The sequence below is a fragment of the Rhipicephalus microplus genome, chromosome X (genome assembly GCF_043290135.1).
Source record: "Rhipicephalus microplus isolate Deutch F79 chromosome X, USDA_Rmic, whole genome shotgun sequence".
NCBI classification, from domain to species: Eukaryota; Metazoa; Arthropoda; class Arachnida; order Ixodida; family Ixodidae; genus Rhipicephalus; species Rhipicephalus microplus.
The window spans coordinates 126,438,459-126,454,001 of record NC_134710.1 but is presented as its reverse complement, the minus strand read 5'-3'; the positions used below and the strand labels follow the sequence as shown (position 1 = coordinate 126,454,001).

The 15,543-nt window shown below is 44.5% G+C and overlaps 1 protein-coding gene across 1 annotated transcript; it reads right to left on the bottom strand.

The window, feature by feature from the left end:
- Positions 1-599: 599 nt before the first annotated feature.
- On the bottom strand, positions 600-14,738 carry LOC119176826 (hemocyte protein-glutamine gamma-glutamyltransferase). Its single transcript, XM_075876427.1, has 13 exons — positions 14,603-14,738; positions 12,929-13,123; positions 11,907-12,167; positions 11,487-11,605; positions 10,900-11,007; positions 9,878-10,055; positions 7,402-7,534; positions 6,694-6,797; positions 5,477-5,645; positions 4,815-4,903; positions 3,821-4,048; positions 1,965-2,119; positions 600-865 (listed from the first exon to the last, which is right to left on the bottom strand). The coding sequence occupies exons 1-13, from the start codon at positions 14,736-14,738 to the stop codon at positions 722-724; spliced, it is 2,019 nt and encodes a 672-aa protein (XP_075732542.1). The 3' UTR covers positions 600-721.
- Between the last annotated feature and the right edge of the window lie 805 nt (positions 14,739-15,543).

Sequence of the window (15,543 nt, the reverse complement as noted above, 5' to 3'; positions counted from 1 at the left end):
GCAAAAAAGAGGTACCTGCGTGCCACTAGTGGTGTTGCCTTCCTGTGGCACAAGGCATCTTCAGATGAGTACAAACTTTAATTACGGCACTAACATAGAAATTAACACAATCAACTTTTTGACCAGTAGTAATATCCGGTCGAGTTAAATGGGCGAATTCCAGCTCTTCCTACGAATAGTCCATAACCACTTAGAAACTTTAAGAAAGCGGTCACTGGTAATCACTGCAGAGCGATGCACTCTGGACAATTTAGCTGGTGAAATTGAAACCGATGCACCAAACAGCGCATCTACCATTCAGTTCAACAACACCCTCAATGACGACACTGTTTCCCTCGCATTGGGGGAGAATAAGCGAGCTTTTAATAGGCGGCCTCGAAGCGAAGTGTCTAAATTGACGGTTGATAACGGCGAGGGAAACAGTGTCGTGAAATTTCGGAAACGCGCATTTCCAGAATTTCAAAGTGGCAATGACCTATTCGTAGGAAGGGCTTGAATTTGCCCATTTGACTCGACCGGCTATCACCACTGGTTAAAAAGATAATTGTGTTAATTTTGATATTTATCGAGGTAATGATTGTTTGTACGCATTTGAAGATGCCTTCTGCCACAACGCCGCAAGTATCATGCAGATACCCCATTTCTGTGATTTTAAAAGAATATTGGACACATTTCTTGAACACCTTGTATAGACCATCATTCCACTGGTGCGGCCTTGAACTTACTTGAGTGCGATCTTTTCCAGGAAGGCAGTTGACCCCGGTAGCTCGACAGTGAGCTCGCAATTGCTGAGCGCCACGTTGAGCGGGTTTTTCATCGTCAGCTTATACGCCAGAGCGCCAACGGGAGTCTCCTTGCGTGAGACCTGTTTTTGAACAAATGGACAAAACGCTCGTCGCTCGATTCCCCATGCGCACTCTGCCGCGAAACACCTACTCACAAATAACACGTTTTCTTTTCGCGGAAGTGTTGCCAATGTGTTAAATATAAGCGCATGAGTATTTAGCACACCATTATCATGCAACCGAATCGCTATCAGTACTTCCTGAAACACACGCTAAGCAGTTTACACCGCTAAAACAATTTTAAAGCTCCAATTAGTTTTTTTCGGAGGGAAGATATTGAACACGAGACAGGACAATCGATGCCGAACTTCTTTTAAAATTTTTGCTGACCAGTGCCGTTAAGGCGTTAGTGTGAACATAGAAGTCAAGCGTTTCACATATTGAGCTGTTTTACAGAGACAGGAAAAGAAAAAAAAAGCTACGAAAGCTTGCTAGCTAGGTCAAGTATTACGCACTCAGATGTCGAAATTCTCAAAGTGCAAAAAACATACGGAAGTGAGAAGTGATGAAGACCTAATGGGCGTGATTAAACTTCTGAACATAACCTGATGTTTCGACGAGTGAGAAGAGAGATATGCGATTCAATATGTGGAGTTTAACGTCCTGAAATCCCCATATGATTATTAGAGACGCCGTAGTAAAAGGCTCCGGAAATTTCGACCACCTGGAATTCTTTAACATGCACGCAAATTTGAGCACCCGGGCCTGCAGCATTTTCGCCTCCATCAAAAATGCAGCCGCTGCAGCCAGGATTCGATCCCGCGACCTGTGGGTCAGCAGCCGGATAGACCACCACGGCGGGGCAAATAAGATATACGAACATCGTAAACTACTACAGACAAGAAGCTTTCATTTGCGTGAACTACGAGAACACATAGTGCATGTAGCCGTAGACGTGCTTTCTGGCAATGAATAAATTGAATACGAATTTATTTGTCCATTTAACGTCATCTCCTAAATATAAAGTTTAGACCACATTTATATGCTTTCAGGTAGTAAGCGACGCATGATTTTGGGAAAATGTCTTAGATTTCGACATCCGTTGTGCAACAAGGTAGCCACATCAAACAGAAATGGAAATGCAAAGAAAAACGAGCAAATGTTATCGCCACTACTTGCCTGAATCTCCAGCTGGGGCATCTGGACAGCCAAGTTGCTTCTGGCAGTGGTAAAATCATTTCCGTATGTGGCGACAGCCTCCAAGAGGATCATACCTTCAGGGCACAGCTTGGACACGTAGCATTCGGGTGAGATGAGTAGCTCCAGCGCGTCAGCTACGTACAAAACACAGTAGTGCTGACCCTTAAACTCCGCACGCCGTACTGAGTATATAGCGAGAAATATAACTCGGGTAGTCGTTCAGCCACAATGAAGATGTGTAAGGTATTTATTTCCTTCTTCATTCATTTTTATACTCTCAGGGAACGAAGCCATCGGAAATAGGAGTGGTGTTACAAAATCTCTTTTTTTTTGAGGCGGTGAGGCCATGGCATAATTGTTAGGGATATATGTTGGTAATTAAGCAAGCTATGACCGTCACTTTAATTACACAAATGAACCATTTTCGAGCCAAACTAATTGTGGGTTTTGGTGTGATGGGGAGGAAGCACAACCTATTATTCACAATTTGGAAGTTGATTTTCGAATATCACGCAGTTGAATAGTCGCGAGACTATAATGCACAGGACAAGTGACGAGAGAACGTCAACGCGAGAGGGAAAAAAAGGTTTGAAAAGCAAAAACTGCGATATGATTATGAGGGACGCCGTACTGGTGTGGAAGACTCCAGATTAATTTCGGCTACCTGAAGTGCTGTAAACCCAAGCACATGGGCGTTTTCGCATGCATCGTAACGCAGCTGCTGTGGTCGAGAATCGAACCAATGTCCTCGACTGTCAGGGCGTAAGCTGAAAACTCAGAGAAGGTACCAAAAAAGTGTCCGATACCGAAGATTGAGTTCAAATATCCCGCCTCTCTAAACTTCATGTTATCTTAGAATAAAAATAAAAGGTGTGTGTACGCTTTTTCGGTGCACAGTTTTGTGACATTGAAAAATATAATTTCACAAACACATTGCTGCAACCGTAATAATGTTTTAAGGATGGCGTGTTGGATCACTTTATTGAGAAAACAACTTTTTTTAAACTTCGAAAGCCTGTCCATAGAGATAGCAATTCGAGGTAACAAATATATTCATGTCAATTTGTTGTGCGTGTAAAGCTTAACAGTGAAAAATGTCTGATTTAGAGAAGTGAGTCTGATAAGTGAGCCGGGAAAGGAAGACACGAAACAAGGAGAACTTCCACCCCGATGTGATACACCGGATTTTCCGGCCCCTGTTCTTTTTTTGTGCAGCGGTTACCCGGTAAGTTAAATGCTTTATCTACAAGGAAATATATAAAGACTCACGCAGACGTAGACAAGAGAGAGAGAGAATAAGGGGAAAGGCGGGAGGTTAACCAGGGCTGAGCCCCGGTAGGCTACTCTGCACTGAGCAAGGGGGAAGGAAAGTTATTGTGGAGGAAAGATAACTCACTGACTGGGTTCTACGCGTAACAGTTTCACGTTTCACATCACAAACGATGAATCAGACCGATGTCCTTGAAGAAACGCAACCGTGATTTTGTTGCCTTTCGGAGCTGGGATGGGCAGCGCCATGGTCCCAATACTTTCGTGACTGTAAAGTCACTTCAGTCTATAGTTGATTTAGAACAGTGCAGACGAGAATCTTCTAGTTTGCGCATGCCGGGGCAGTAACACAAAAAGTTTTTCAATAGTCTCATCGACGGCATAGACAAGATGGCTGCTTACCGCTATAATGTATGCTTATGGTATGCATATACGGGATCAGTAATATCGCTGCATCGTATTCAGCGAATAGAAGTTCGAACCCCCTCCTCGCGTATTTTATGATGGCACCTAAACGCAGGGCGAAATTCCCTTGTTGCGGATCGTATATATAGGATTATGCTTACATGAGCCCGCTTGCAGGCAAAAGTCCCGCTGGGCGCTGACGAGTGCGTTAGGTCTGACGTTACTGTATGGTGCCGAGTAGGCGGTAAGCGCTAGACCCACGCGGTGCTCCTCCAGGTCATTGTTGGTGATCGTGCAGAGAACCCGTCCCGACTGGCCGACGGGCACCAGTTTCTCGTGCTCCAGCCGCACCTGAATCAGGTCCGTTGTGGCGCCACGAGGCTGTGCCGCTGCGACGGCGAACCACAGATTCACTCAATGGGTGTGCAATCGTGTGTTGAGCATGCTAGCCGCTCGGCGGGTCTACTCTTTAGCCTTGATTATTAGATTTGTACACATAAGAATGAAAAAAAAGTGCATGGTATGCATCGCTTATAGCGTGCGTGAGTGAAGCTGCAAGGTTTAGGTAAAATATTGCCTAATAGCTAAGTCCAAGGAGTAATAAAAAAGGGGGACCAAGAAAATGTCGGTTGTTTCAGACGCTCACGTGTGCGTGCGCTTATCTCAGAGTGGGGGGAATCGTACGCCTTGGGCTTTCACCGGAACGATTCTGCTGTAGTTACCGGGCGCACGAAGGTCACTGCACTCGCTAAAGGGTGTGCCTTTCTGACACAGTGAAGTAACAACTCAGACATTTATTCGCGTTCATCTGTACTTGTGAGTACGTTTTGTGCGTTATTTGTGCGTGAGCAACGCGGAGCACGTTTCCATCTGCTTTCCATTTTTCGCGTGACATCTCAATTTGTTGCTATCGCATTCATTGCTTCGCCTTTGAGGCAATAAAGCTGTGACTTTTCTTCTGTCTCGTCTTTCCTGCTGGTTAACTTCGCATATCAGGCACCAACTTGCCCAGACAAGATGACTTCGATGATGCATTATTTACACGATGATGAAATTGTTTACACTAATTCTTTAAATAAATGCAGAAAAACCACTAGTAAAGCTGGGATTATGTAGTAGACTTTTGTTGATTCTATGATTTTTACTAATCATCACCTGGTCCTTTGTACGTGTGGGTGATGTCGTCGGGTTGCAGTCGGCCGCCATTTGGGTTAAATTTCTCTGTTAGAATCAGTCGGCCACACCTGAAAAAGGGCTACATGTTAAAGTAAATTCAGGCTTTAATTTTGTGTGCACCAGCTAGAGTTTTATATAGTAAATATGAAGACGCAGAAGCCGCAGATCAATGGCTGTGCTAACCAGGGCGCAGCTGCTTTGTTATATATTCCTACACATAATATATAGCAACACCACTCATGTAACCGAAGGAATGTATATATTAGTAACCCTGAAGATTGGTCTTTTTGTGAGCACCACTGTGAAGTGTTCTCACTTTGCACCCCTGTATGCAGGCAAATGTTATGAAAAAGCTCTATATTCGTTTCTGAGGCTTTGAGCATGATGTTACAAGCAAATTCCTATATACAAACTTCAATAGCAGGCTTAGTACAGCAAACCTACGGGTGGGAGAACGTAGAGAAAATGAATGACACAACCACAACCTAACTATTCTTTGGTACGATATGGTATTACACTTAACAAGCCTAACCATTTGTCATCGTATTAGGGAGGTGATGGCATCGCTGTTTTCGCTGTTTTGCGTGAGTGTAATCAAAATGAATATGTCATTTTTTCTCTAGCCGGCTAGAGATACTTGCATGTTGTTTTTCTCGTAGACCAGTTTCCACCCCTTGGGGTGCGAGGGATCCTTCTTGTGATACCTGTAGACCGCCTTCACGCTTGCGCTTAGGTACTTGCCGTCATGCTTCAAGTCGGTTCTGTTCTCTCGTATAGCCTTCACCGGGTAGGGCCCTACTTTATACATTCCTGCAAAGATGGATCGTTCATTGCTTCCTTCAAGTGAAAAAAATGAGCACTCGTAAAAGAAAAAGAAACAAACACGTAAAATGGATCTAAGCGATCCAGTTGTCGTCCAGTGACACTGAGTGTCAGGGCTAAGTATTATCATTTATCTGTTTGCTAGGTTGGTATGCGACATACTTCTGAAGTTCTCGACATGGCACCGTATTTTAGTGGCCAAGGTTTCATGATGTTAAGGTCGAGGCCGCGGGTCAGATTCCTGGCCGCGGCGACCACATTTTGATAGTGACGTAGTGTGAAAACATCCGGGCATACTTACATTTTGGGGCAGGTCAAAGAACGCCAGGTGACCGAACTTAATCTGGAGTCCACCCACAACTGCGGCTTGCCTAATAATCGTGTCGTCCTTTTGACATGTAAAGCTTGCAACTTTCTCCACTTCAAGCTCTATCACTGTTTAGCAAATTTATACACGCGCCCATGGAACTTTCAGCACTTGAGAAATCCGCGAAAACCATTTTCACCTTGTGCAGCTAAAGCAGATACAGGTGCCATAACGCTGTTGCTCACCAAATATTTATGTCACATGTACTTATGGCCCAGCGGAAATACTTGAATATGAACGTAAAGACTTTCATCGTGTCTTGCACGGTGCAACGAACAAAAGAGCGTCTTCTTGTAGCTGAATATCAAGTTCTTTTACCCGTGGCCTATAGGTACTTCATTTCTTACAGCAGGCATACATGTCTCAGTCTACGCCACCAAGCGATGTGTGCATGTACACCCGTGAGCAAAAGTGTACGGACCGCGGGAGCAGTGGTGAAAATGTCGTCTGCGCCGCCTGCTGGCGAGAGTGCTGCTCTGGCGAACACCCTAGCCAAGGCAATCCTTTCGACAGTAGACAGCACGTCTCTCGAAAGTGAATGTAGTTTCGTCACGCGCTCCCCATGGTTGTATACACGTTGAAACAGCGTTTTTTTTGCGTGAACAGTGCGAATCTCTGAAAGAAGATGCTCATGCTGTCATAACGAACGCATCAAGTGTTAGACGGCACCTTCGCTGACAATTTGGGGCGTACTGTCCACAGCTTGCCATCCTCCGTAGCCTGTCGGCAGGTCCGGACGTGCCATCCACGCCTCGGTCCACACGTGGAAATTCCTAGAGAAAAAGAAACGGTTCTATCTTTCACCCGATGATTGCGGGTCATGGATGTTGACACATCTTACCTCTTATACATCCACCTGCGCATCCACACTTTTGTGCGCCCAGTATTTTTACAGGGGATTGATACCATTGATTGGTCCCATTTCAGATAAAAGGTGAATAGCTAAAGCACTGTGCAAAATTCCGGTCGCGTCCTTTAAACTTTGTGGTTTTGTTAACTAAATAATAATAATAATAATAATAATAATAATAATAATAATAATAATAATAATAATAATAATAATAATAATAATAATAATAATAATAATAATAATAATAATAAGTATGTGGGTTCTACGTTGATAGGTTGCATCAGGCGCACGCCCTCCACACTCTATAACGCGTATCCAAGCAATATATCTTGTTTCTATAAGCCCTATGAATGGCAGCTAGACACGGCGCATTCGTCAACGCTTTATAACCGCGCACTTAATCTGCTGCAGAATTTCAGTAGTCGCCACCTAATTAACTTATAAACGAAGCTTGCTCTAAATTCTTTCATGGTTTGCACAAATCGACGGACAGTTAGAGACAAACGGACGTTTGCTCGATCACTCACCATTCCATGTCGGCTCCTTCAATGGCCTTGTTCTTTTCGTCAAAGTAGAAGTCTAGCGACATGTCGTCTCCTTCGACGTGGGCTGAAGGGAAGTTGCTCACACTGCGACTCGGTATGCCCAACGCCCGCAACACTGCGTCACAGATGTTAACGCTGTGGTGTAGCAGCCGCGAAAAAAAAAAAAACTGCGCAAAACAGCCTAGACAGTTATGCGCAGATAATATTTAATGCCTACTCGAAACGAAAATGAATTTACATGGTATGGTTTCTCATGTAAAACACTCGCAGTTTTTGCGTCTTCCGCGTGTACAATTATAAAATAAGTAAGCGTAACGTGCCTGTACGGCATATTTAAATGCAAAAACATATTTTGAAATTGGCTGTTTTGAATCCCTTATATTTGCGAATTTGTGGATTCAGACCGTCTCTGTTAGCGCATGTGACTGCACAGCTTTTTCTTTTTTTTGCGTGGCGAACGTTGTAGACTAAACAACGGCAAATGCTGTTTGGCGCTACTGTACTTGTCAGAGTGTCTGCAACAGCCTGCTTGTCTTCCTTGCTGTTGGATGCACTCTAAGTACTTCCTAACGCTAGATCGTCAAAAACCTATCTCCAATAGCTTTATTCCCAGATAATATTAAGAGTAGGGCATATTATCGTCATACGTTCGTCTATCTCACCGCCTCTATATTCCCGATTCATGATTAAACCGCGGACGAAAAATGTCTTGCTCCAAGAACAATCGCAGCAGTTACCAAGTACCAGACTATGAACTGAGGCTTCGAAAACAGTGCGGCTAACTGATGGGGAAATTCCACGACGATCAATGCTGGTATAAGAACAGTTAAAACGAAAAAAAAAAACGAATCTCTTGCAATCTCTGTAATATATTGCTGTCGCTGCGCGCTGCCTTTTAGGGGTGACACTCTGGGCTAGCCTCGTGTGACGATGTACCAGCATCCACATTCGTATCACAACACCTGCTACACAGCCGTGAAAAAAAAAAAAAAACCTGCGCCACCCATCCGTCCTTTATATACTAACCGGCGACTTCAATGTAGACATTGTGGACCTTAGAATTCAGCTTAGCCGACTAGTCATCATTCACTTCGTGGTGATGTGTGAACTTTTTTCTTGGACATTTAGATTTTTTTTTTGCTAGCATGCAATAAGTCAAGACAACCATGAAGCGTGATCGAAAAAAAAACTCCCGATAATTTTTGTTTTTGTTGGCATAGTCAACATTACTGCGATTTATTGGTGCAGCGGTGCATTTCGCAGTGAGAAGGCCCACTGTGTAAGGAAGGAAGAAAACTAGTAGGACCTTACACGGCACTACGGAAATTCGTGTTGGCGAAGCTTTCATCATCTAGCAAGGCTAGATAACGCAACAGGATATTTTTAAGGCTTCTCCTTGTAGAAATGTACCGCATGCATGTTGTATACGGTGAGAAATATTTAGCGAACTTCGACAATTACGGGCTCATAAGCTTCAGTTCCCTTCTTAACACTGCCGGACAGTTCTCCTTATCCCTCACACCTCCCGCTGTGAAACATGTGGCGGTGTTTTTTCATCGATGTTGCAAGGACAGTGGTGTGAGGCAAGCGACAGTGGTGAGGCCGGTCAATAGTCGCCCATTTTATTCGAGCGTCTGCGGGATAAAATAAATTGGTGTGCGGCCATGTGTGGCACACTGTGCACATAAAGGTTCCCTTTAATAGAGGTACCATTCAGTACATCGCTACTCGCGCTCAGCCAAATGACAATGTGTGATACCGAAAGCGCGAACAGATGCAGCAAGTATATACGACAGCATTATTTGTCAGTGTTGCAGATAAGCACGTAGACTGATATTGATTTGGAAGTGTGTGCATCGAGGCATCGCGAGGAGCCTATCGCTTAGTGATTAGCGCCGCACTTCACGTTTAAAGCGCATCCTTCATGACTTTTCACGCTGATGCACCCGCAGGACAACGCATTATTGCTTCTCGGCTGTTCTCTCGACCTCTGTCTTCTAATGACTATGACATAGCAAGTGTTAACGCTCCCGATGATTTTCTAAGTACAGAGGCTTACTGAACTTGGCAGCGTGGTTATCGTAGTAATAGTATCTGGAGTTTTACCTGCTGATATCACGACGTGGTTATGATATAAGTCCTAGTGGAGGGCTCCCTAAAAACCGACCATCCGGTGTTTAAGGTGCAGTGACATCGCACAGTGTACACGGGCCTTTACCATTTCGCCTCCAATGAAATGCGACCACCTCGGCCGGGATCGAACCCGCAACCTTTGTTTGAGCAGCCGAAATTCTCAGCCACTGAGCTACTGAGACGGACTACTCACGTTTTCTCGGGATGCAGAAGAAAATTCACGGTAAGCATCTAATATTTTGCATGCGCGTGACACTGGGATGATTTAACTGAAGCTGCGCAAATTACTCCGCTTCGCATGGGGACATGCTGCCAGCTTGCTTACCAGTGACCAGAGCAGAGGCGAACACGAAGCACTGTCCGTACTTAACGCTGTTTCCTCCGCTTTCCATGTACTTGTTGAGGATGGGCATGGTCGAGCTCCAGACGCTCGGACTGGTGCCAGCGCTGTAATCGTCCGACCAACGACCAATAAGTAGGCCCTGGTCGTCTTGCACGTTGATCTGGAAGTACGAATCTTCTAAGTTGGGAGTTTAAAAAAAACGTATGAAGCATGCGCAGGGGCGTAAAACGCTAACGCAAAGATTTGCGCACGTTATTGTATAAAGCTGCCTATAGTATCGCGAAATTCTGAATGATTATCAGCCTGTGATTTCAAGCAGATAATGTAATTAACATACAGTTTTTTAGTTATTTAGCTGTGGTGCTGCGCTTTCGTTATTCAGACCCTTCGGGTACAAATAACTCACACATCGGTGAACTGAAAATCTCAGCAAGGTTGTTGTATATTTAGGACACGATGGCTCACATGCATCTGAAGCCAAGGTTGCTGCGCACCAAAACTACAAGTAGTTTCGGGGCGATGAGGTTTCGATGGTGACAACGCTTAAGCGACGCATGACGTGGGCCATCAGTGGCTATAATATTAGGGGTTTTCAGCAAGCTACGGAACCACGTTACGGAAAGGCGGCAATACGGAAACGGCTGATGAGTGCGCATGCGCTGCCATTGTACGCGCATACGGAAAGAAGCCGTGCCGTATTTCCGTAACAGCCAAAAACCTTTATCTTGAGGAGAATTTCTGCAATCGGGGTTCACGGTGACTTTGAATTGAAAAAAAAAGAAAACAAATTCAAGATGCAAAGTCCATAATGCGAAAAGCTTCACAGCCCAGCCTGTCTCACACTGCGTGGAAACGTATGAGCCGTTACACTTTTCGCTTCACACTCTACTATATTTGTTTAGCTACATTGAAGCAGCTGGTGCCTTTGTTACACTTCCATTCAGCAGTGACAATTCAGTGCCAGAAACGTAGAAAAGCAGTAAAGTAAAAAAAAACGTACTCACCGCAGCGCACAGTGCGCGCACCAGACTGACGCAGTCGGACCTCTGCACTCCATCGGCGACCACAGCCTTGAGGAGAAACTCGACCGTAGCCAGCGTGACTTTCTCGAACTGCACGAGTTGAGAGCGGGGGGTCGTATTCTCACACGCGTTCCCAAGTGAGCGCGCCGGAAACAGGTAACAGTCCTTTTTGCGCAACCTTTCACGTCAAATAAGCGTGTGTGCTGCTTTAAATGGACATTAAAAATAACAAACGTTACTTAATGAGTCCGTGCGAAATTAACAATAAATGCCCATCTTTGTCAGTATTTCCTCAAAATTTAATGCACACTTCGTTGAGAGAAAGAACTGCATTATCGGCTTTAAAAAGAAGCGGGAAAATAACGGAAAGCAGAAAGTTTTGCGTGCAAATTTCCTGGTCAGTACGGTCGAGAGTTTCGTCATAAATGTCGTGGTGGTTTCACGTTCCCAAACGTTTCCAAGTTTTGTGTCGAAGTTCCAGAATGGCAACCATGACAACTTTTATTTTCAGGAAAGGCAAAGTGCCTTTTCTGCTGGCCATGATGGCTGTCGGGATATAGTCTCAGTACCTGGCCGTAGTTCCACTCCCGTTGGCCGAAGTTCTTTTCAGAGCCGTAGTAATACGCTCCAGTCTCCTTCATGGTGTAGAAGTTTCGTTCTGCTTCGTCCTTCAGGTACACGGGGTCCTCTGCAAGCAGTAAGTTTCAGCTTTAGTGGTAGCTTCTTTGTGGCTTTGATGATGATGATGATGATGACGATGATGATGGGATTAAAACTTTATTTTGACTCCAGAGCAGACGCAGGGAAGACCCCACGCCATCCGGCTAATCCCACGTAGCCACCGTGATGACGAGCTTGGCAGCCCGTTAATTTCATTCACGGCATTTTCATTCGCAACGCTTTTACGAAGGAGGAATCGTGCGTCCTCCACCATTTTTACTACTGAATAAGTACATATTCTAGAAAAATGCCTACGAGTCGGACAGTACCTGGTAGCCATGGATTGCAGATGATGTAAATGGGCGTCTTCGCAGGACTTGCACTTCCGTCGCCTAAGCGGAATGACAGCGACCAACGACCCACCGGGGCCTTGGCCGGAGTGCGGAATTTGAGCAGCATTATGTCGTTGTTGTGGAAGCTCACTGACATGGTCCAGCGATCGACCGTCTCGTGCGCTTTCCCTTCTTGGTCCACCGCGTGAGGAGCAGTGAGCGTCACCAGGGTTCCGTCGCTCTCTGAAGGACTAGCTCCTGCGATGCCAGGGAAAGAGAGAGAGAAAGAGAAAACCATCTCACAGTATTGCGTCTCATTTATGCATTCCCATAGCTCGCACGTGGCATACGTACTTGTCCTGAGATTTTTACTTCCAGTGTATAACTGCAGATGGCTGAGTGAAGAAACATACAGTGGTAAATTGGAGTTGGGTGAAACATCCACCCAGAGCCCACTTAAACGGCAGCTGGGGCTGTAATGAAGCTTCTTTCTTCTTCAAGAGAGAGCGCGATATGCTTCTATACCAGATATTATTTAAACATCTTCGTTCTAAAGTTAAGTTACACGCATGGCACTTGCTGTGCAAAATAATTAAATTATCTTTCCGTTGATCACGTAAGTGTTTTAGGGTGGTGTTCCTTCGGGGATGGGAGCCATATATTAAGTACCGCATGCATTTGTTCATGAAGAAATTGCTAGACATCCATACGTTTTTTTTGCGTCAGTTTTCAAATGGCTGAAGTTACCTAAGTTGTGGAATGTAAAATTTATTACTTATTGGTCTTTTAAATGTTTTTTTCTCACTTTGTATCTTGTTCACCACATATTCTGCTATTAGACACGCAATTTTAACATTTTGACAATTCAACATTTAAAATGTTAACAATTTTAACAGTTAATTAGAAAAAAAAAAACAACGAAGATGAAACATTGGGTGTGGATCTTAGGGATCTGGCTGACGCAAAAAAGGTCCTCATTATTAGTCAATCTAAAAGAATGAATTGATTTGATATATTACCTAACTTGAAGATGGCTTGCAGTGGCACGTTTCCCAGCTCGAAGAACTGGTTGAAGCGTATTCCAACTTTGAACACATTTCCTCTTCGGAGAACGGCGAAGGGATACTCTCCGTAGACGGCCTTGTATGCCTCCGTATGGTTGGTCTTTGCGTTTTGTTTTTCGTGCATGTTGATTTCCACAATCTCGGGAGGTCCTTCAAAACAGACGTGTAAGAGGGTACGGCAATCAAGGCAAGCTGATCATATACGAGGTACAGCTTAGCCGATAAGCTTCCCAGCATGCCATTTATGGCAAAAGCTAGGACTCAGGGGATCATACTCTACCAACGGGGACATTGCTGTGGCCGATATGGCATATACGCTAGGAGTCTGGGGAATATACTTTGCCAACGGGGACATTGCCACAGCATATCTTCAGGTAACAACCGGACGAAGGCTAGTTAATATTTACAATAATGTCAGCAGGAACAAATGCCGCACGACGGCACTTGCATTGTAATAGCTATTCGGCGGCTGCATTTTCATTAGTGTTCTTATTCAAGTCAAGCTGTTTCAACCTCGGATCTCCAGGTTACGCGGTAGCTACGCTTTTGATGAAAGCAAACTTTTGAAGGGTCGCACATGATAACTTCATTTTTCTGCTACTATTCCCGATAAAGCCAGGACATGTGGCTAAGTTTAAGGCTGCAGCGAACAGGCGAATAAAATTTGGTTGCCATTGTCCGTGTTGTATACCGAACACAATGTGTTCACGGTACATAGGTCACTATTGTTCCTTTCTTCGGGTGTTTCTGGAAGGATCCCCGTTCGTTTTGACGATGTAGGTTGCCTTAACGTTCGCTTGAATCCCAGCACACGGGCGTCTTTTTATTCTGTCCTTATTGATGAATAAACTTTCAGTTGATAGTCTGCGCTTATCCTTGTCTTTTTCCCGTCCGTGTTTTCTACTGTGCAGTATACTTCGATCATGTATCACCAACTGGCCCAATCGTTCGCTTTGCTTAGTAAACAGTTTCTCGCTGTCGAGAATGGATCTCACAAAGTCTTGAAAAGTAGCATAGCACTAACACACACGGACTAGAAAAAGAAGACGATACTAGCACTCGTCCTGTCATCTCTTTCTAGTATGTGTGTGTTAGCGCTAATATATATATATATATATATATATATATATATATATATATATATATATATATATATATATATATATATATAACGCTCAAGGCACTTTTGCAATTGCAGGAGCCGGAGAGAGCGGGGCAACGAAAAGGCGGGGAGGTTAACCAGGTTGCACCTGGTTATCTACTCTATACGAGAAGGCAAATGTGAAGGAAAAGAATAGACAAAGGAAAGAGAAAGAAAGGCAGCTGACACGCTCGCATGCACAGCAGCATTCATCGCGCATACCCAGAAAGTGTCAACCTGCGAACGAATCGGGGCATATACATAAATAGTTAGTCATGACATGCATTGCCCTGTGCCTCGATATCAATCAATCAATCAATCAATCAATCAATCAATCAATCAATCAATCAATCAACCCTCCAGCTTTTCGTTACCATGGCATGAGGAACGACTCGTTGCTTCTTGTCGGTACCATGAGAGGACGCGTTCACCCAATCGCGAAATCGCGAACAACTCGCAGTGAAAAGTAGCCTTGCGCAGGCACTTACCCGAGGTGTGGCCCATCAAGGTTGTGCCTTCGCGCATGAATTCCAAGACGTCGGCCATTGTTTCGATATCATCAGGCATGTGAACTCTGGCTTTCACGAATTCAAGAAACTGTTCAATGTCGCCGGGTGCAGCCATGCTCCTTTACTTTTCCTTGCAAAAGAATGAGACTAAAGGTGATGTTTTGTGGTATGTTAGCTTATTCGCTCTGTACACCTACATTGAAAAGTATGTGATAAAAGTAGGCAGGCTTATCAATAAGAGATATTCCCTCTGCTCCACGAATAGGGGCGTCATCCAAGCTGATGGTAGGAAATGTACCTTTTATTAACTTGAAAATCTTAATTATGGGCATGATAAGAAATAGCGTGGCATTGGAATGTAATTTCAGTTCATGGGCAGTTCATGTCTGACTTATGTAAACCCATATGTATCGATTAACCAAATAATATGATGCATATTTGCGTGTGGTATACGGCGATACGACCTTGGTGGTAATGCATCTCGTTGAGCTTAGCATGCAAGGTTCCTATACCACCGTCGAGAACGTATACGCATACGCAACTATCTCTGTTCATACCGTGGCGCAAGAATATTGCAACACTCGTGGTGTGTCAGTCATCTCCACAGACTCAATTTTTCAGTTTACCAGGAGCTGCCATCGCACCTTTCCGACAGCCACGTGCCATTACTGCGCCACCTTAGGATAGTGGTGGCTTTTACGAGAGGCCATTCATTCCACTCTGCACCGCCGGATGCTCCCATGTGTGGCTCGTGTAGCTGTGCGGAGACAAAGAAATGCGCTTTGAACATTATCTTTAGCCACAAGTCGAGTGTGTCCTTCCGACAGCATTGATCTGACCGGTTACCGTAGATTTCCAGTAACTACAGGACCAGTGCCCTCATGATGCTCCTCTTTCGTTTGTTACTCTTCGCTTTTCCC